Consider the following 23,248-nt stretch of genomic DNA (forward strand, 5'->3'; position numbering starts at 1 on the left):
TGTGTGCATACACACAATTTATAAATTATATATAATATATTTTATGTAATATTTCTATTTTTATATTTGTTTATATTTATGTATAAATTACATTTATTTTTTCTGATAAAGAAATTCTACCCTAACCCCAAGCCAACTCACATCTCATCTGAGGTACTTCCCTGGGATCCTACCAGGCTGCTGAGAGAGCTAGGGAATATCAACCATAGGATGTCGAGATGTCATGCTATACGAGTGACTGGTTACCAACCTCTACTACTGCCTTCAAACTCTCCATCCCGATTGGTGCCTGTCCCTCTTCCTGGCAAATTCCTTTGCTCTTATAAATGAAAGTTTAGGTTCGCTCTCCAAACCCTATTACCTTCCTGTCCCTGTACCTGCATAAGGTTAAATACACCTTACCCTTTGTGTTCTCCAACAGACCATGACCTTCCTCTCTGGCAACCCCTGATCACTTCGAGACACGGATCAGGTGTCACCTCTCTCAGGAAGCCTCCTCTGACTCCCTCAGGCAGAATGAGGACCTTTCTTCTCCCTGGGCCTACAGCACTCTGTGCTTTCCGTGCAACCGGTCAGTCTACAACATTTGTGATATTGTTTTTTTGCCATGTTTGCTTTTCTATGCTATTATTTGATGACTGTTTTCTGTATATTAACCTTAAATCAACTCATAGTTTTAAGGAAACTAGGCTTTATATAACAAAGTACATGAAAGCACATGTTCAAAAATAAAATAAACGAGACAAAAACCTCACAAAGCCAAAACCTAGCTAGATGGTATTGGGATTGAAGGTTTGAAAAAAAAAAAAAAAGATTTGGTGAGGCAAATAAAATGACACAAACCAGTTATATCCTGTAAAATCCTATAATTATATGAAATTAACCAAGATGAGTGTTCCATGATATTCCCAATTTTATAAGTACTCAAAATTCAATCTCTGAATTTGGAAGTTAAAAAAACCCTTGCTTTATAGAGCATGGAAAGTTAAAAAAAAAATGGAAAGCTTTACAGCAATATGTTCTATTGTGGTGCCACAAAAGTGAACTCTGGTAAGAATGAAGTTAAATGGCAAACGGGGCAAACTATGAGCATACAGCACAGGAGAGCACGGTAAGTAGATATGTGCAATGGTTCCGGCTTGGCCAGAGAAGCCATAGTTAAAGAAAAGACCAAGAGAGCTTGGAATTTTTGTGGCAGAGACAACAAGTAGTAGACTAGTTCCTGGGGATGTTTTGGAGGCATCTGGTGTAAGATATTTTGGAAATTTCTGGTGATCCTAAAGACTCCATCATCTGCTGGTGTTTTGTAAATAATATTTTCATTTGTCTTTAAAATAAATGGTTTCAATTATTTAGAAAAGTAGATGCCAGGCCAGTGACTGTACCAACTTAACATGGTGCTCTTGATGATTGTGTTGTCACTTAAGCATTATTCAAGAGTCAGTCTCCGTGGAAACTACCCGATTGTAATGAATGGCAAAGCATACGTGGGCAGTCATGCTAAACAGGAAATCATCCTGCCTGTCAGTTCCCTGGTGAGTTTTCCTCAGATACAGGAAGGGAAGACCTTAGAATCTGGCCCATTAACTGACTCAGTGGGCAAGAAATGACTAAACCAAGAAACTCAGACTATGGAGAAAGGTTAAAATGCTGAAATGTAGCCCAACTTCCTTTTTTATCAATCTTCTCAAGAAATGCATTTTTCTCCTAGTTGGTCACAGGAAGTAGGATTTTTGAGGCTAGCAAGGAAGGAAAGATAGAGAAAGTAGTTTTCTATCTAAGTGGTGCAAAACTTAGTTCTGGGCAAGGTCATATGTAACCTCAGTTAATTTAAGCTGCTTATTATGAGAAAAGTAGCATTGTTTTTATAAGCTTATACTCTCATTTCAATGCGGTATTGATTTTTAACTTCATTTCCACTACTAGTCACATAAATCATTTATTTTTGATGTTATTGGTATATTATACATAAAGAATTTAACCTTTCCCAAAGAGAGGTCTGGCTCCTTGGAGACGATCTTTGCTGGTCTGGGTGCCTCCTCCTACCCAGATAGTGACAATGTGATTTAGGGTGGTGGTTGGTCATGCAAAAAATACCGCATTGTGAGTTATGGCAGAAGCTTTGGTTCACATGGTGTCAGTCAGCCTAAAGACTGAGTTCAACCACATAGGCAATTAATCAATCATGCAAATATAATGGAGCACCAATAAACACTCAGAATACTGAGACTCAGTGAGCTTCCCTGATTAGCAATACTCTGTGCATACTGTCACACAAAGATACAGAAAAGTAACATGTCTGTGACTCCATATGGAGAGGACTCCACATTTGATACTTCGCTTGGACCCTGTCCCATGCACTTCCCTTGGTAGATTTTAGTCTATATCCTTTCCCTGTAATAAATTGTATTGTTAGTATAACAGCTTTCGTTGAATTTTGTGAGTCCTTCTAAGCAAATTACCAAAACTTAGGGTAGTTTTGAAAAATCTCCTCCCCAAACTTGCAACTGGGGATGGTCTTAGGGTGTGTTACTTTTAAAGTTTGTAGCTTGCCTAAATTCTTCACATACATACAAACTACAACCTTCTGCATAGGGTCATACATATAATATATAGACAGCTGGAGATATCTTTGTAAAGATCTCAAAATAATTGGCCTTGTGTATTGGAGAAATTTCCCTGTACTCCATAGTACAGATAAATGAGCAAAAAGACAATCAACTGAATTTGGGCAATATGGCTTTACAAAGATACAACCAACCTACTTGTTTTTTCTATGTCTAGGGCTATAGAAGTCAATCTGAGTATGTAGGTAAGCTCTGAAGTTCAAGTCAGAGGGATTTATTATGGGTGGTAAAGTGGAATTGAAAGTTAATTCATTGCCACTGTTGTTGCTTTTACCTCTGATACATTGTTTATCTCCTTCCACTTCTGTCCTTCTCTACCACCACCTCCATAGTCAAAGCCAACATTGATACCTCAACTTATGAAATATTTCCAAGCTGAATTGTTCCATGTGGCAGCTAAAGTTATTTAGATACATAATTTAGATCATAGTGCTCTTTATCTTCTCACCTTCTGTGATTAAAACTCTTAAATGTCCTCCCAGTGCTCTTAGAATAAAGTCAAAACATTCCTGAATTGGGCTGCAAATATTGGTGCCACTTGATGCATATTAATTTCCCAGGCTTTTTCTTGAACCACACTTCCTGAGGCTCTCTTATCTCTGGTCACACTGGCCTTTCTTTGATCTTTCACATTTAGCATACTCCTACAGCATGGTCTTTGTACAAGTTCTCTTTGTCTAGCTTTCCCACCCACTTTGTGTTTATTAATGCCTACACATTGTTCACACAAACCTTTCTTTTAAGAAAGTTGCTTTTGATCTCTGTAGCTTTGTTTCATAATTCCTTCTACTTCTTATTCAGAGGTTTTTCACAGTTGCAGTTTTGTATTTGTTATCAATTGGTAACCTGTGTCCCCAGCTAGAATGAGTGGTTTGGATTTGGGTGGATCCATGGTTCTGCACTTTTCACAATGACCTCATGTCATTTTGATGCAGGTAGGCTTCAGACTAAACTTTGTTTAGATAATGATTGTGGGGTAGGATGCTGGCAGCTGACACTCTGAAATTTTAATTAGAATGAGTAATTGTAGAGTAAACATTGCCACTCAGAATCATCATTTGTATCTAAGAAGTTCTTTCAGATGTTGTTTGCCCTGGTTGCTTTGTCCTGATCATTTCTTTCAACAAAGAGCCCTTGACATTCCAAGAATGACATGGGTAGGAGAGTTGGCCAAGGTGGTGCCATTTTGGGCTTCAGTAATGTGTAGAGTATATGAGATACTGATCCCTCTAGACCTTGGCACAGCAAGTCAAGGCCTGGGGTAACCTTGCGCATCATGTCTAGCCACCACAAGTCTTGTATGGGGTCTTGAAGGCTTCTCAAACAGAAAAGGAACTGGCAATTTGTCCCAGGGTTTCTATAGCTAAGCAGAACAATTAATGATGTACAGCTCTTGCCATTCTGCCATAAAGTGTGGTCAAGGAGTTTCTCTATCCACCTGGACATGAGGTTCAGTACATATGTTCCACTGCCCACGGTGGACAAGAGCCCTATGGAGCTCTAGGATATGCCCAGAGAGCCAGGCAGCTGAGGACATTAGGGAAAGATAGCTGGATGGGTATTCTGACGGGTCTAGGTCCAGCTGCAGGTCCATATATTTGTGTTCACGTATATATTGAATACTTCTTTCTATTGTAACTGATGTACCCTTTCAGTAGCATCCTGGCTATCTGCATGACAACAGTGCAATGTATTCAGCAAATTAAAATATCATTATTTTAAAAACTTGAAAGAAAAAAGCTTGGATAGGATTCAAAATTAATTCATATTATCAAAAGACATTTTGATATAACATTTTTTCAGTAAAAGAGAAGCTATTGGATTGTCCAAATATAAATTCAACTGTTACACATTTCTGAATTGTAGAAAAAAATACTCTCAAACTTTTTTTTTTTTTTTTTTTTTTTTTTTTTTAGTTTCTTTTTTTTGCCCAGGCTGGGATGCAGTGGCCGGATCTCAGCTCACTGCAAGCTCCGCCTCCCGGGTTTACGCCATTCTCCTGCCTCAGCCTCCCGAGTAGCTGGGACTACAGGCGCCCGCCACCTCGCCCGGCTAGTTATTTTTTGTATTTTTCAGTTGAGATGGGGTTTCACCTTGTTAGCCAGGATGGTCTCGATCTCCTGACCTCGTGATCCGCCCGTCTCGGCCTCCCAAAGTGCTGGGATTACAGGCTTGAGCCACCGCGCCCGGCCTTACTCTCAAACTTTTTATCATTCACTCAATGTTTTTCATTTATGTTCTCCATAAAGAATTTGAAGAGAGTATCATCAAAAAGTCTTGACCAGGACATTTTTTATAACTCTTTTATGCATATAAATTGATGTGAAATAGCTGTTCATGAAAGCAATCCTGAGTTTTCTTTTAAAACGTTGAAAATATTAGGTTTTGAAGTTTGATACAAAATAAACGTTCAACCTCTTCTTTAAAACTTTTGGATTTAGTAATCATACTTAAAAAACAAGTGATTTTTTTTCAGCAAGCTTTACATACATTTCCCCAAATCCTCTTCAGTTTACCCAGTGTGCTTTACCAACGTTATCATGTTTTATATGCACTAAGACATGAAAAATCACTGTTTAAATAGATGCGTAGAATGGACAATCTATTAAGTCTGTTTTGTGTGCTGGTCAATAGAACTCAGCAGAAATGATGGATGAGTTTAGAAATTGGCTGCAAGGAACAAGGGCTTCTTATTTTGGAGACCAGATAGTATGAAGGGACAGTTTCATTTTGACAACTGCTTATAGGTAATCATTTTTGAAAATGCATTTTGTATGTGGCCTCAAGATACAGAACTTGGTGCAAGCTTTGTGAAATCCATGTGACCTTAGTAACTCATACAACTTCTCTAAGCCTCCATTTCTGCAGGTGCCAAATGTATATTATAACAACTAGCTCAAGGGTAATTGTCAAGCATGGATGAATTATCTTTGTAAAATGCTTAGTATAGCACCTATACCTAGTAAGCAAATGGGAAGGACTGGGCCAGATGGGCCCAGTGGTAGTAGGTTCCCTATCACTAGAAGTATTCAAGCATATTATGGAAGATCACAGTTTTAGACTGACACAATTACAATAAAATCTTTAATAACCCTAAGATCCCCTGTGTAGCTGAAACTCCCAGATTGGAAGTGGCAGAGCCATGTCTAGAATAAACACCACAGCCATCCACCAGATTAAAAAAAAAAAAGTCTTAATGTGAAATCTTTCAATGAACCCTCATAAGAATTTTTTAGTAAGAATGTTGATGAGGACCCTTGTCTTTCTTAAGAAAGAACTTACAGTAGCATGCATTGGACTTACCTGGGGGGGGGGGGTTGTTAAAACAACACATTAATGGATCTCATCCCCAGAGTTTCTGATTCACTAGGTCTGGAGTGGGGCCCCAAAATTTGCATTATTAATAAGTTTCCAGACATTGCCAAGACTTCTGGTCCTAAGATCAGAGTTGAGAACATTAGAGCAATGCTACATTGGAGCAATGCTTCTTAGTTCTAGCTGACATTAGATTCACTTGGGGAGATATTTAAACTTATAGCTGTGTGGAAACTTACCCTAAACCCATTACATAGAATCCTGGGTGACAGAGCCCAGGCATGGGTGTATGTTAAGAGGTGTCCAAGTGATTCAAATGAGCAGTCAGTACTGAGAACCACAGAGAGAGAATATCCATATTTTAGCTAGTGATTGTCTTGCTACTAGATCCTAATGTTGGATTAATTTTTTCATTAGTTTTTGTTATGACTGTCTTTCTCTTCTGTATTTCAGTGTATTTTTTAAAATGTCACAGTGACATTTGAAAAAAGTGTTTTTGTACTCTGAGACTGTTCCAATAAGTTGCATCCCATCCTCTTCCTAATTATTCAAGAGCCGACTTACTGTTAGCAATTAGATGAAAATCTGTAGCCTGCAATTAAGATCAGTATATATGACAGTGCAAATGGACTTTGAATATTTTATTATTTATGCTTGTAATACTTTAAGTGTTTTAAATCATTGTACTAATAAGAATAACTTAAAGCATCTTTTAAGTGAAATTATAACTTGCAGTATATTTTGTTTCCTAAGACAGAAACACCTTTAGATAACAATAGCCAATTGAATTGCACCAAGTTTTCATATTTAAATTTTAGTGTAGTTATATAATGACTCTTTGAAGCCAGATTAAAATGCTTATGACTAGTGGACTCACATCTGCCATAGGGGTTAGGTTTTTAAATCAGCATGCATGGCAAAGGTTGTACATCGTCAAAATTTTCTTTCAGAATCCTTTAAATCTACATTATCCAGACTGTGCTCCAAAGACCAGCAGCATGGGCATCACCCAGGAGACTGTGAAAAATGTGCAGTCTCCATAACTTATTGAATCTACACCCACAGTTTAACAAGATTCTTGGGTGATGGTATGGACATTAAAATTTGAGGAGTATTGCCTTAAATTATTCATTAATCACTAAGGCCTGAGACTTCAGTAGCTGAAGAGCCCACAATTATTTACTCAGTTTCTCTTTGCAGTTTTGTTGAGGCTTCATTCTTCCTTTTGAAGTGGAGGCCTGCCTCTAGTTTGAACAAGGAAAGTAGGAAGAAGAATTATTTTCTTTACATCCTTCCCTGCTCCCTCCCTTTTCTTCTATATAGACTTCATGTGGTCCAATGCATGTTATCTGAAAATGCATGCATTGAAACTCCATTGTCTTTTATATGATAGTGTAAAAAATGGTTTGCCCATCTACCATAGGCTTGGTGACGAAGATGCAATGGCAAAGAGGAAAAAACGGTTCCCACTGTCATAGAGCTTAGTGTCTAAAAATGTCTCATTGAAGATCATTAGTGATTAGCAGGCCTTCAATGCACGAAGAATACTGTGTTCTGTTCAACTTAGTGTTCAGTTTCCAAATACCTCTAGTGAAGAATATCTTCTATTAGGAATCCCTGTGAACTGACCATCCACAGGGAGTTTTCTGAGTAAAGCTCCTACCATCCTACCACCAGTTTAACTACCCTCCTTCAATTCTTACTGAGGCCTGAAGGAATGACTCGAAATAAAGGCAACCACTGGTATCTTCTGTATGAGCTTCCAAAACGAGGCCTCCAGTGGCCAAGGAGAATTAATGGCATTGGGAAAGAAAAGCATCTTTGGAGAAGACTGGGCAGCATGCCAACAAGGTCCCCTCTATTGTTATGCCAAAGCTTCTCACTCATGCCCAATCCCAAGCATGTCTCAGGATGCTGGCGGTGCCAATTCCACATCTTTTATCGGCAGTCTCCAAATATTCTAAACAATTTCATGCATCTGTTCCCTGGGGGAAAGGGGGAAAAGGGCTTCATTTTTCACTGCCCTCATGAGATCTTATTGTTTCCACTTTCTGGATGCTTGCTTTCTGTTAACTATCTTGAAAAAGAAAGCTTTTCACTTATGAAGGGAAGGAAAGAATGACTTGTGAGATGAGAACTGATCACCTCTTAAAACTATATACATTCCTGCCAGCTGCTGGCTGTCCTTAAAATGCTGCAAGATACTTGTAAGTGTCCTTTATTTTCCTAACAATGTGTGGCAGATGTTTGGGGTTTCATGTCTTTAAATGCCTTTCATCAGTGCAGAAACTGCATTTCCTGGTGGCTGTTATCCCCATACAATGGCTGTTGTATAATGATTTATCGTGTTTAATCAGAAATTACAACTTGCTTCTGAATAAAAGGAACAAAGCACATATTACAGGATATTTATGACTAAATCTATTTACTATTTATGAAGAATCTAAAAGCTTAGCAATCTCCTTCAAAGACAAACTGTCAAGTTTGAAAAAACCTCCAGCTGTTTGAGATTTCAAATCCTTAGCAGAATGACTGATCTAGACTGAGGCATTCTATTTGAGTATCTTTTTTTAAACAAAGCTGTTGAAGACAATTTTCTGTTATGTATTGTCTTTACTACAACGCAAGCTGAGAGCTTGGTGGTGTTCCCAGGAGAACTGCTGATGTTGAGATGCTTGAATCCTACAATTCCAGTTTCCACAGTCCTTCTGGCTGTCACTGAAACCAGAGAGATGTGTTGTTGGGAGAGGAAGGCAGGTTTCTGCCTTTAGTTCAGGGACATCCAGAGTCGCAGGGATGTGCCCTTGTTGAAAGCAGGTTGTTGTCTTATCTGAACACAGAAGAAATTTCTAAGAGGTTCCAAAGGAGACCTGATCTCCTAAAAGTCCTAGATGATTCTGCTAAATGCTAGTTGAGAAGGGATGCCAATTTCTGAGTATCAGCTATGTATCAGATCACATCCCAGGACTTTAGCTTGTGCCATCTCACCCAGTCTTGAAATAACTTGCTTACAGAGGGTCCTGTATCCCTGTGTTGACAGATGAGGCAGTTTAGATGGGAAGATGTTTGTTTCAGACTTATGCCAGGTCCAACTCCAAAGCCTATAACTCTGACCCTAGACTGGCTCTCCAGTCAAAGATGCGTCACTTGCTTCCTCTGGGATCAGAAAACTTTTCTCAGGCAATCAAGTTACTTTTTTTTTAAGAAAAAAAATCTATCTTCAAAACTATAAAGTTAGCTAGAAGCTTGGAACTGCACTAGATTCAAAATGCTCATAGCAGTCTTATAAAGAGGGCTAAGAAAATAATTCTTTGTAATCCTTCCCGATGAGTTGATAAAGAAAAAAACATTAGGAGCCAAAGTAAGTAGTAGAAAAGAAAAAAAAAAACATACTAATTTTTGAAAATGGATGAATGTCATGATTAGTTCAGTGTTGTCTACTCACCAACAGAGGTACAGTTCAAATTAGATCCATTTGAACCATACATTTTCAAATTTAAAAAATTGATAAAAGTAACTTGTTTGTTATAGAATTTAGAAAGTACATAGGCTTTTCCTTTCCTAAGAGCTACTCTAAATACATATCCCCTTGGTTTGAAATGTGTATGTAGAGAGTTGAAGGAAGAATACTTCTATTTTTTCCCATTGTCACCAACTGTCTAGTAAATATTCCTGTAGAGATGTCCTCTCTAAAGTTTATGTAATTATGTTCACATTTACACGGTGACCTGGGGTCTGATGATAGAGCTTTTTCAGAAAACTAGGTGGTCAGTTTTTCCATAGATGTAGAATCTTCCTTACCTGAAATCAAACTTGGAGTTTTGAGCTTTCAGGTCAGGATTGACTGTAACCCAGGGACTACTAAGGTGAAGTGGTTGCCTGAACTTTTGCACTGTTCTGAGAGATTACCCTTTGCCATCTGTAGCTTTGGAATTTTTGAGCATAGATTTCTATAAAGTCTGCAGATAATCCTGCTCCTAAGCTAAGATCTCAAAAGTGTGTAGTCTCTGACAATACTTCCTGCCCTAGTGCTTCTGCATATTATCTTTTCTGCTACTCCTCAGTTGTAACCCGTTGACATTTTTCTCTATATAGAGTACATTCCCATAGCCTTCAGAAGAGAATTTGGGAATATTCACGGCTGAGTTCTAATTGTTTTCTTCTGCTCTTCTCCAGGCTTACCCATCATATAGGAGCCCAGTGGTACTTAACTGGGAGTAATTGTGCCCTCAGAAAACATAGGCAATTTCTGGAGATGTCTTTGATGCTCAACATTGGGATGGAAGTCAAAGATGTTGCTAAACATCCTACGATGCAGTGGACAGCCCACTGCAACAAGAATTGTCCAGGCCCACATGTCAGTAGTGCCATGGTTGAAAAGGCCTGTGGTTTAGCTATACTGGAAAACAGACCTTCCACAAACACACCATGTATTTACCTACCACTGGGAAGTAGTCCATTGTTTAGAGCATGATTTCTGGGCCCAGATGGCCTGGGCTTATCTCCAAGATCCTCTAGTTATCAGCTGTGTGACTTGGAGAAAATTATTTAAAATCTCTGTACCTCAGTTTCCTTATCTGTAAAAGTAGCCTAATGATGTCTATCACATACAGTTGTGTAATTAAATGAGTTAATACATATTAAGTACACAGAATAGTGGCTGGTGCATGGGAAGAACCCAATATGTGCCACACAGCATGGCTGCCACTACTGCTGCCACTTAATGCATTTGGACTTTATTTAGGATGATCCCTCTGCCCAGAACACCCTCTCCCATATTGCCTCGTGCTTTAAGCCATAGTTAGACTTTCCCCTTGCAAATGGCCCCCTTCAGTCCTCTTTACATACCTCTAGTATAAGTCAATGTATAGTACCTGGCAAGGAGTAATTTGTTCTCCCTTCTGCTTTTAATTGCAAACTCTTGGAGGAGCTGCAGCTTGTTCTATCTTGGCCTTCCATGCAGAGTCCCTAACAAGAGTAACCACTCCGTAAATTAATAGCAAACTTTTCTTTCTTTTCAGACTTAATATAACCTGTTTAGTAAGCCTCACAGGGCTATTTGTTCGAACACAACAAGCCTGGTTTTAATTGGACATTTGCAATTTCTTTATAACTCCTACAGTAATGGTGGAACCTCCTTAACAGTTGGCACTGAAAGCCGAAAGCTGAGTGACAGTGCAGAGTGTAATGCTGTTTCCTCCCTCAGACACAAGACAGACACTCATCTTCAGCTATGCCAGCCTTCTGGCTTTGGGGAGACATACACCATGAAGTGCTATGGGGAGTTAATAATTCACTCCTCTTTTAAAGCTGCCTATCTTGATTCTTCATTCTGGCCTGAGCTAGATAAGGCAACAAGTGGCTCCTCGCTGCTGCTGATCATCTATGAGTAGAAGAAACCAAAATAAATTTGTATCCTGCATTGTAAATCTGAATCTTCTATCATGAGATAACATTTGTTGTTCTCTCCTTGGCTTAAAATTAATTTTTTCAGTTCAAAAATATTACAGCTCTTTAATGAAGAAATGCTGATGCACAAAGGGATCAGAATGGGTTCTAAAACTTCTGTCACTAATACCTTGGATCATTTTCTTCACCTCTCTGAGCCTTACTTTATGCTTCTATGAATGAGGATAATGACACCTACCTCAGTGAGATACCCTGAAGATAAAATAAGATGCTGAATTTGCAAGCACATAATAAAACAAAACTACAAAATGTTACACAAGGGCAAGTTGAATACAATAGTTAATTGATGATGATGTAATTTTTAAAAATTAGGTATAGTTTTCTTTTTTGCCTATTTTGTCCTTCTGGACACAAATTCATTGATGCTGTTTTATTGAGGAGATTGAGAAGTCAATATTTATTTAAATGTATAGCTTGTATGCAAGTTCATGGAAAGAACGACATGGTTCTTTCTTTCTCAATCCCTTATCTGGCCATTTAACAGCTTGAGTTCTGTCTGGAGTGAGCACCTGAGATACTGAAGGAGGTTTATCTTTAGCTGTACTCAACCCGATTGATAGAACTGGCCTGGAACTGGGATTAAATATCTTTTACTGGCTCTTCTTACTAGCTTTCCATGCTAGTTTTAAATAAAAGCTCTCCCAACATATAAACTGATAGCAGAAACTCCTCTAGCTAATGTAAAATATTATTAACTATTCATGATTCACATAAAACTTCTGATAGCTGAAAAATAGCCATCTTCAGTCCCTTGCCTGTATTGTTTTTTCCTTCTGAAACATTTACAAAGCAACTGCCAGACAATGTTGCCAAGGGCTAACCATGCACAGAAAAAAATAAGACACGTCAATTTTGACTTTTTAGAAAAAGAGAATTTTCCAGCTGACACCAGAATCTCAAAGTTGGCCAATCCAAGTGAAAAGTGCTTGGAAATATTCTGTTTAAGGTTGGGTGAAGCCTCTGTTCATATCCTGGAATATTTAATTTGGCTTTTCTGTTACTGAGGAAACATGGCATGATGAGTGAATATGCACATTACTTCCATTCGGGTGGTGACTAAGAAAACCATTCTCCCTTACATACAAAGCCTTACTGTAGTCATTCTCTACGTACTGACCACAAACAAACTTGCCATCTTGCCTCCTTTTCAAGAACTAGGTTCAACTATAGAATGAATGAATAGAAAAGCATTATAAATAGCTTGTGAAAGGAATTGGGGAAACCTTCTCAACTAAGAGAACATCATTTCTGATAAACTATTTTTGTTAACTCACAGTATATACTGTACACTCTACAATGTAAATGGCTTTTTACTAGAAGCTACAAAAGAAATGGGTCCAAACACTCTTGAGAGATGTATAGATAATTCTTATAAGCAATGGAGAGTATTAAGAACAACAGGAACTCTTTTATAAAGGACATTCTTATCCCTCTTTTTACCTTCTCTAAGTTGTGGCTCAGTGCTATTTAATTTTTGTGATAACGGAAATGTTCTCTAACTTTGTAGTCCAATATGGGAGCTGCTAGCTATATGTGCATGTTAAGAACCTGAAATGTGACTTGTGCAAGATTATTTAATTCTAATTAATTTAAGTAGCCACAAGTATCCAGTGGCTACTGTATGGATTGACAACTATACTTCAGTTGGTGATAGTCATTAAGGAGTAACAACAAATTATTTAGCATTCTATTACATGCCAATCACTGTTTTAAGCATCATGTCATATATATTAACTAATTTAATCCTAATAACTGCCCCATGTGGTAGTTACTAAGATTATACCAATTTTACAGATGAGAAAACTGATGCGCAGAGTAGGCAACATGGCCACATCACAATCTGGAGAATGACAAAGTTGGATTTAGAATCCAGGTATATGGGCTCCCGCATCTTCAGTCTTAACCTGGGCACTAGACTGCTTCTCCATAAAATCATGGTTGATTTATTAACAGCAATAGTTATTGAAGACTATCCTGCTCATTTTCACTATCTGATTGTGCAGAAAAGCATAGAAAGCATAAATGAAGATTTAAAAATCATATTCTCTTTGAGGACTTCAGGGCTAAAAAAAAAATATGTAGACTTCCTTGGCTAAGTGCCTTGAAATGATTGCATAAGACGTATCAACACACTTTGCCTACAAAAGGCCAGGCCTTGTGGCCGACTGAGTGCAGAAAAAAGGAATGTTGACCCAGCTCCTTATTGAGTGTTGTCATGGTGATTCAGCTTTAAACAAAGGTGATGCTATGTTTTTGTGCTCCAGTAACAGAGCTCAGCAATTAACTTTAGTTTTATTTAGTCTGCAACACCAGATTGGAGAGTCTCTTGAGAGAGGACCTTGACATAGCTTCTCACAGTACTAGCCTACAGAGGGGTGACTTCTTGGGTATATGGTAGATCCCACTTGTGCAATAAACCCAAATAACTTTTCAAAAATCAATCATTTTAATACCATGAAAAACACTTTGCTCTGTAAGTGATCACCATCACATCAATGCCATACTGCATGTGTTTCTTATCAAGGACAATTTACAAAATAAAACTGTTTCCCAAACCTGGATGTGCATCAGAATCACTGAGAAGCTTGTTAAATACAGGTGACCTTTTGATGCCCACAAGGTTAGGGGAACAAATGATTTAAATTAGACTGAAGTATAAACTGAAATGTACTTCAGAAGGTTTGCTTTTGGCAAATTTTCTGCCATACAAAGGATTTTAAAAAATTGGTCATTGGCGTTTCCTTAAATATCTGAGTACTAACAGGTACTAATTTTTAAACCATGATGGTGAAAATGTTGAATGTATTTATGCCTAGAGTTAGGAAATATGTGTTGTGTTATGAAATTAAATGAAAACTAAGTGTGTTTAAATGTGATTTCCCAGATAGCTCATTTGACAATACAGCAAAATTTTGACTTTAAGGCACCATTGCTCCAAAAATGATCAATACTAAATAGGTTGAAGACAAGACTGGAGATGTATTGATATTTCAAGATGTATTAGAAAATCCTGCAGGTTATTCCAAACAAAAATTAGATGCAGATGGATTGCTTGACATTCTTAAACTTTATTATGTGTGTGGTACAGGAAGACAATGGGTACAAGAGACCAAATAGAAGAATATCAGATGGGAATCTCCAAAATCCTTTCCTAGAGGAAATAGAAACAGAAAATCCAGTTAATTTGAGATGACACCATCAAAACACTGATGGTTAACATTTGAATTGCCATTATGCTAAATTCTGATCTAAGTCCTTTACCTTTATTTATTTCTCACTATTACCATATGAGTTGATATTTTGCAGATAAGGAAATTTAGACACAAAGAGATGATCTTTTCTAAAGAATCAGCATTTTCTTGCTTGGCACTAATGATAAAGTTTCACCTACTGATACCTTACTTGATTTTCTTTTCCTGTAAATGGGAATGGGTCAGAACCCCCTATGACTGCTACTCTTCCTGCTGACTTGACCCAGAATAAACTGAGAATCCAGTACCCAGGAAGAGACTGGCTTTTCAGTATTGCATCACAGTAGATCACAATAGATCACAGTAGGGATCTCTTCTTCATTTGATGTCACTGATGTCTTCCTTAAATAAAACTCCTAGACAAGATTCTAGTGGGCCATGATCTCAAGACATCTCTGGTGCAATTTCCTTAATTATGCTGGAATATTAAGAGGATGTTGCTGGCATGTGATGAGAACTGCCCATGACTAAACTCATGCAAACAGGATAAGGTCTCTTTCATTCAGTAAGTTCATTGGTGGGCTGGGTAGCAAAGCTTCCTTAGGACACTTAGAAGGACAGATACTTGCCTCAGACAATCACGTGACTAGATGCCAGTGCAGATGGTCAATTGCAGTTGCATTTCTCACCTGAATAAAAACAACAGCTCAAGTCTCAGTCTGGACTTTGGCAGACCACGGGAAATTAAATGCAAATGAAATTTGCAAGCATGACAAAAATGAGGGCAAGAGGAATTAAGTTTCAAGAACAAAAATGTAGCATTTTTCATGCTAACCCTAGGAGGCCAACTTAATCAAATTTTCAGCTCAGACTGATAATGACCCTGGTGGCCAGTTTCTTTATAGAGCTTTGCGATGGCAAAAGCAGAGAGAAAAGCAGGTGATGAAGGGGTGGGGGAATTAGCTTTTCACATTTTTGTTCCAGGGATTTGCCATTTTTTAATGCTAGCAAATCTTCTGAGTTTAATTACCTTTGCTCATGTTTCCATGCCAAACTTGATTACCTTAAGCAGAGGTGAGTCTGCTTATAACCATCTGTATATGAAGACCCATGGCTTGAACTCTGAATGGCTAAACTTCACTCAGGATGACCAGTAGATGTCAAATATGATCATCAATGGATTTCAATGAATTCTGAGAATTAAACATTTCCAGTTCCAGCAGATCACGTTCTTTGTAACAGGAACTACAGTGTTTAATTTTTTAGACCATCAAAAAAAAAAAATCCAAGAGGAAGTGAAATTATATCCAGTGGTCTTTGCAATACCATAAAGAAAAAAAAAAAAAAAGTAAGATGCATCTCACTCCACAATGGCCCTGAAGTCAGATTATGTTTCCCTCCTTGAAACCCTGGAGGACCTATCTAATTTTTAGCAAACTGAGGGCCTCTAGAATCAACTTATGAGAACAAGAAATGATGGCGAGATAGATAATGTAGACTGAGACATTTCACCCTATTCCATTCCATTTCAGAAAAATTCATTAGAAAGACCTCTGGCCGCAAGATCTGAGTACAGGTGTCTACTCTGCCACTCATTGATGTGTGTTACTAGGAAGTTAATTCACTGCTCTACGTCAGTTTTCACAACTTTCAATAAGACCTGCCTCAACAGATAGTTGGGTACATTCTAAACTTTGCAGCAATAGTGAAAATATTATGAAAATTTCAGCATAATATTATTAAATTGCTGCAAATGATCATGATAGGCCCTTTGAAGACTGAGATGAAGGAGTCTGGCCCTCCAGGGTGGTCCCATATTTAATATAAGTGCAATAAAAGCCAAACTTCAAAGTATCAAGAAAGATCTCTGAGAAGTTTTGTTAATTGATTTTTTGGTAGGATCCTAGCTTCTAAAGGAAACCAAATGTGTTTTCACGAGCTAAAATTAAGGGAATCTGTTCCACTCAGTCATTATTCTATCACTCAAGACATATCCCAGAACTATTATTTGTACTTAAAATGCTCTTCAGCTTGCCAGCCGGCCAGGAGCTACCTGTCAAAGTAAATCACAGGTAGTGGTTCATATATCAGGTGGTATGAGCCTATCTGGCCCACAGCAGCTTTGCTGAGTGACTGATAGCCTTCTCTCTCAATTTCACCAAGCCAAAAGACTACTAATGATGCATCAAAAGGCCACAGTAAACTGTCTTGAAAATAGAAATTGTTGTACCTAGAGAAAAGCTTGCCTGACTTTATTGGCAATCCTAGATATCATGACTTCCAACTCTAAGAGTTTATGATAGACAAAAATGTAACCAAAACAAAAAAGAAAAAAGAAAGCCAATTAAAATAAAAGATAGGGCCGGGCAAGGTGGCTCATACCTGTAATCCCAGCACTTTGGGAGGCCGAGGTGGGTGGATCACAAGGTCAGGAGTTCGAGACCAGCCTGACCAACATGATGAAACCCCCTCTCTACTAAAAATACAAAAATTAGCCAGGCGTGGTGGTACATGCCTGTAATCCCAGCTACTTGGGAGACTGAGGCAGGTGAATCACTTGAACCTGGGAGGCGGACATTGCAGTGAGCCGAGATTGCGCCACTGCACTCCAGGCTGGGTGACAGGGTGAGACTCCATCTCAAATAAATAAACAAAATAAAATAAAGTAACACAGATGAGCAGAGACCAACAATGTTATCTTATGTACCCTGACATATGCACAGTCAGCCCTTACAAAAGAGAGCTTTCATATACAGAATCTCATGCGACCTCCATGGTACCTCAAGATTAGCTTATTTCCATCTTATTAAAGAGGAAACTGAGGATTGGAACTTATCCACAATCAGAGATCTATTAAGTGATGAAGCTTTTGCTACCCCAAGTATCAGAGTCAGGGTGGGACTTCCAGTCCAGTTTTTCTTATTCTTGGCCAGAGAAAAGGATAGCACATGCAAGGTTATAACCAATACTTGGACCAACACTTACAGAAAATGGGGTTGCTGATCCATGTCACGTTTTTCTAAGTGTTGGGTCAGCTCAGGAAGAACAAGCTTTGGAAATGTTATCTCAATCCTCTTTGTGCAAGCTGAGGTCCTCAGAGGTTACTATGAAAGAGGGCAGAGATATAAAGGGAATTGAAAACTAATCTTCAACTTGAAAAACAATGAGAATAGTCATGTAGATCATAGAGAGAAATAATGATTACCTTTGATTCCTAGAGAAAGTTAATTTAAAGTGTAATCCAAGTTCCACTGTACAGCCAAAAAAAAAAAAAAATCTGCAAAGTTGAGATACATCTTTAGTAGATGGAAACAAGTCACAAGGGTCACCTCTCTTGAATATTGGGAAGATGCTCATTCACAATAATTGGGGGAAAGAAAGATTTTGGAGATTAACTGACCTTGGTTTAGGATACACAGTGTTTTTTAAATGCAAATGATATTTGGTATCATGATAAAAGGCAAAATCTGTCCTGAATGACAGTCTCTAAGGAAATGCACTCAATAGTCAGAAAACCACCAATTTGATTGCTTATGTTTTTGTGTTTACCAAATTAGAATCTGTAACTATTTAAAGCAAATCCTTAGGATCCATGTCCAATGGAATCTTTCAAGTTCATGTGCACTTTGAAAGTATAGATATCTGTGGTCCGTGAAATAATATAGGCATAAAACTTTGTTGGTTTATAAATGGGTTTAGCACAACAAAAGAAATTAATTACACAAGCCCAGATGTAGCACTGACACCCATTTTAGGAGCGGTACCTTAGAACTACACCATATTTTTGAAACCTGTGACATCAGGTTTGTACATTGTCTTTTTAGGGTGGTCTTTGTGACCTTAGAGGCTTTATCTGGAAGAATATAATTCCACCTACTGAGGCTGTAGACTTATTATTGCTTTTATAATATTTATTATTGCTAATAAATATTCACTTATAAATGTTTACTGTGCATCTACCGAGTTCTAGGTAGTAGGAGCCTTTGGTATGGGAGGTATTGTGCTCCACTCATTCCAAGCACATTTTCTCACAGCCTAGTACTTACTAGCCCTTGTACTTAAAGACACAAAGACAAAGGATATTCAGTATTACTATCCTCAGGCTGCTTCCTGCATTTCATTCCCTAAAACTATCTGCCTCAAAACCCAATAGCCTCACAGAACTGCTTTCTAGTACCAGAACGTGTCATATTCTCTTGTACTCCAGGTTCTTTGTGTATACTTTCCCCTACCTTGAGTGCCTTTCCTTTTATGGCTGCCTGGAGCTCTTTATCTTTTAAGAGCAGCTCAAGCAAAACATCCTGGGTGATGGCCTCCACCTGTAGCTTGATGGCACTTGGTATATACCTTGGGGAAGAGCCCTTGTCACCTTTGAGTCTATTACTTACCTTTGAGTCTTCCATCAGATCTGAGCTCCCTGAAGGCAGTTCATGGATGGCCCGGAGGAGAGGTGCTTGGCAAATATTTCTTTGATTGACCCAATTTAAGGATACTCAGTAAAAAATCTTGACCAGATAGGGCAGTGCAATGCATATATGTAAAACTTGACATAGTTTTTGTGACTTTGAGGTATGATGTGTACATTTCTTTATGCAAGAAATGAGAGAAGTAGCAGCCATGTAAACATTCATCCAGTTCTTTAAGTTGAAGTCAAGTTGCAGAACCAAGATGGCAGATATTAATTGGATTTTGAAGATATGCTGAGATATCAAACCTTGGCGAGAAAAATGATGGTGTCTCACAGACCTCATAGGCAGAGAGAAATATGCCAAAATGATTTATAGCTGCATTTATTCCCAAGGTGATTCAGTGTCAAAGGTCAGATAACATATATTTTTTGCTATATTTATAGTGTTTCAAAGTGAGTTTTAAGAGGAGGTGGTCTCCAGTTACAGCAGAGATATCACATTGAATGTTAAAGAGGGAGAGTCCCAACATGATATGAAAACTTGCACTGCACAGTTGCAAAAAGCTTAAAATTGCCAAATAATCCCATTCATTACAAGAAATCAAATATGATTTTTATAATATTCAATAATGGATGTCAATAATATAATTCATGTGTTTGGCATTCTTGCAAGGCTTAATTATACTCTCAAAGTTTTTTTTTTTATCAAAATATCATCCTAGGGTGTGAAAATTTACCTCCTAACAAAACTTATTTCCTGACCCAGCCATGGTGATGATGCCAGATTAATTGTGCTTTTCATTTTGTGCCTAATTGCATTTCGACATAAATGTCATTAGGTTGATAACACTTTGCAGAGTTTTAAAATTTATAAATATTCATGTAAAGAATGCAGAAAGTATTGATTCTGCAGATGCCTGGCTGAGAGTGTTCGTACATGAGAGTGCTTTTAAACAGAGGCATGTTATGGAATGCATTTTCAAACCAGGCTTAGGTTATGTTCCATCTGAATTTGAACCTACTTCATTCAAATCCCTATAAGCAAATATTTGATTTGCTGTAAACATTTTTACTAGGCTTTGTTGGGACATGATGCCTGACACTAAGTTTTAATAGCACAGTAGTGTGAAAGTTTACTCTTGAATCTGTGATTTTCTTTTTACTGTCTTGTCTCCCTGAAAGCAATCACTTAGAAATGGATTTGAACACATAACATTAAGAGACTTCTTTCATTGACCTTCCAAGTTTACTAGTCTCATTATTGACCCGAAAAAGTAAATCACCTGTTCTTTGAATTAATGTAACTTAAACCAACTTATATCCCCAATTATTTTGAAGCAGTTCTACAAAATGTTTATCTTTAATATTTAAAGTCACATTTAAGTTGGTCAGAAAAGGAGACCAAATATAATTGTTATTTGCATTTGGAATACCATTGTGAAAACAAAGATGGGAAGAAATAGAATAATAAACTAATAAAAGCCCTATGATATTGACATAGGAAACAGACCAGTCCACATTATTAAGCAATTATTCCCCTCTCATGATGTGACCTCACTACTTTCTCTCATCAGAATCTTTGAAGTAAGACAGTTCTTGCTACAAGTTTGAATTTACTTCTAACCTGTATATCCTAAAAGTATTTTTTAACCAAAAGGTTGACTTAAAATATTTTCATCTGACTCCCTTTAAAACCAAAGGCATCAACTTAGAAAGGAACAAAAGAGAATTTTTAATGGATTGAGATTAAATCTATCATTTTTACCCAGGGAAAATTCCTTCTTATTTATTCTTAGTCAGTCTCATGTAAAAAGACTATTAAAGTGATGAGCTCCAGTGTTTTGACAAGCACTTGTACTACAAAAAACTTGAAATCTCACTGGAATACAGTTACATATTCACTGGGAGGAAAGAATGCCCTATTTAAAAACTAGGACAGATCATGTTGATAGGGAAAAAGGAAATAACTATGTGAACAATATACCCTAAATTAAAGACCGAGTTGCTGGCATCCGTCTAAAGTCAACAGAAAATGTCATTACTCTTTGGAAGTACTCTTATCCTGTCTTACAATACTAAATGGATAAAAGAGAGAGAGAGCACAAGACATTATTCGTATTCAGAATTCTATTACACAAACAAAGATGGGAAGAAACAGAACAGTTATCTAAGTCCCATGTTATCAATGTAGGAAAGAGAAAGACCAGTCTACATTATTAAGCAATAGTTTTCCCCCTCCCGTGGTATGACCTCACTGCTTACTCTCTTGGGATCTCTCTAGAGAGAGGTCTCTCTATTTTATAAGTACAATAGGAGGTTCAGAGAAACTCAAAAGATAATGTTTTACTCAAAGCCACCACATGACTTGAATAACGTATTCCATGTTCTCTACTGTATATTTTTCCATAGTTTTGAATGCCCTGTTCCACATGGATGAGGATGCTTGCCATAGCAAGTGTTGTTTTCCACTGTCTTGTAATGTTGCTTAGGCTGAAACAGGGTGATGATAATATTCTTTCAGAGTACATTTTCTTTAGTGAGAGCCTAAAGCAATACAAAAGCCTCTGTGGTGAATCCATTATTATTCTTATGACACCCCACTCATGTGGTTGGTTCACACATCACACAATACATCATCATTTTATCCAATCTATTTATTTGAACACCTTTGGCATTTATTGGTATTCTTGGGTATAACCAGCATTGAAATTAATCTTTAGATCTTTGTGGTCTTTCACTGACCCTTTCTCTGCTTTTGTGTGATGAGTAAAGTTGGTTCAGTGTTTCTCAAAGGCAGAACTATGAGCCACAAATCATCAACATATTATCAATCCCTACCAGTAAATCTATTATTTTCTGCAGAGAAAGAACCAAGACAATTCAGCCAGTAAACCCATTTATTTTCTGCAGAGAAGGAACCAAGACAATTTTGAGTTAAAGATGGTAAGGCCATCTGTTGCTATTTCAATGGATACATTTTAGTGTACACTTCTTTGAAAGTATTTAGTAAAAATAATCCAGAATAAATATTTCACTAGGTTTGCCTTTACTAAGCATCCCTCTTCTTTCCTTGTAGGTTTTCCACATTGCCTTCTAAACCCACAGTAGGAAATCATACATTGAGAAATACTGTGAAATAGTTTCTCACCACTGGTAGTTTTAAAGTAGAGCATGTGTCAGAATGACCAGCAACAGCTCTCTGCAATTACTGGCTAGCTGTTCAGGAAGACAAATGTGTACATACTCATAAACACATTCTTTAGAAAATTAAGCAGGCATACGACCAATGGCAGCTGCTGGCACTAAGCTTATCAAATAGATCATATTTGAAAATTTATTTCTTCCTATAGATATATTTTCAGGTAATCATGCACAGTTTCCATGGAAACATTTCTAATTCTCATTGGAGACAAGAACACATAAATAAATAAGAATTAGATTGTTTTCTTACCTTTTGGAAAGCAGTCAAAAGCTATACTGTTGGTGGGATAGTGTACCAAGTAACAGACTTTTGTACACTCTTTCTTACTGGTGGTATACAGTCTACAGGAAAAGTAAATATATAGGTATGTATAAAATAAATGTGCACATGATATTACGTTTTATTATTATTATTTTCCTTTTGGGAAAAGGCTGCGATAGAGACCATACACATTATGCCCACACTTTTGGTGGGTTCAGTAGCCTTTGGTAGACCAGGTCACCTCAATTCAGGTACCTCTGAACATGGGAGTACTGGTGCCTCTTGAGTTAAGGGAGTTGGGTTTTACTTGCTTGAGTTGGAACAGCTGAGGGAACCAGCCCAAACATAATTTATCTATCTGCTTAGAGCATTATTTTCTTCTTCTTGCCAGCCCTTTTTTCTCAGCCTAGTCCAGTCATGCTGTCCAGCCTGTGTGGTTAGTCCAAGAGGATGAAACAAGTAACATAATGTTGAGAATGTTAGGGATCCAAACAAATGGAGAAGCAAAACAAAACAAGAACCATAACAAATTAACACAGCACAGAAGTGTGTTCTAGAATTTTCTAGGAACCATTATTTGTGTAGAGTTTTGGTGCCCACATCCATTTTCCAGCAGCCTGAGTTTTCTTTCTTTTCTTTTTTTTTTAAATAACATACCGCCTTATGTTGACAGTCCTATTTTATGTAATAAATTTATTTTGTTGAGAACAGCACAAGTTGTTATTTATGTATTTTCCTTATTGTAGATGCAAAAATGGTAGCACAAGAAAAACAC

General features: G+C 37.6%; 1 protein-coding gene across 3 annotated transcripts in view; it reads right to left on the bottom strand.

Moving 5' to 3' along the window:
• GRM7 (glutamate metabotropic receptor 7) overlaps positions 1 to 23,248 on the bottom strand; it is an 889,769-nt gene that overhangs the window by 32,717 nt on the left and 833,804 nt on the right. The window contains exon 10 of one of the 3 annotated variants that reach the window (XM_025375787.1): positions 22,462 to 22,553. The exons of 1 other annotated variant lie outside the window; for it this stretch is intronic. In XM_025375787.1, coding sequence (XP_025231572.1) covers positions 22,483 to 22,553 — 71 coding nt within the window. In that variant the 3' untranslated portion in view covers positions 22,462 to 22,482. Of the gene's footprint in view, positions 1 to 17,248; positions 17,899 to 22,461; positions 22,554 to 23,248 lie in introns of those variants that run through there. One more of the 3 variants, XM_025375786.1, reaches the window with a different exon arrangement.

Source organism: Theropithecus gelada, chromosome 2 (genome assembly GCF_003255815.1).
Source record: "Theropithecus gelada isolate Dixy chromosome 2, Tgel_1.0, whole genome shotgun sequence".
NCBI classification, from domain to species: Eukaryota; Metazoa; Chordata; class Mammalia; order Primates; family Cercopithecidae; genus Theropithecus; species Theropithecus gelada.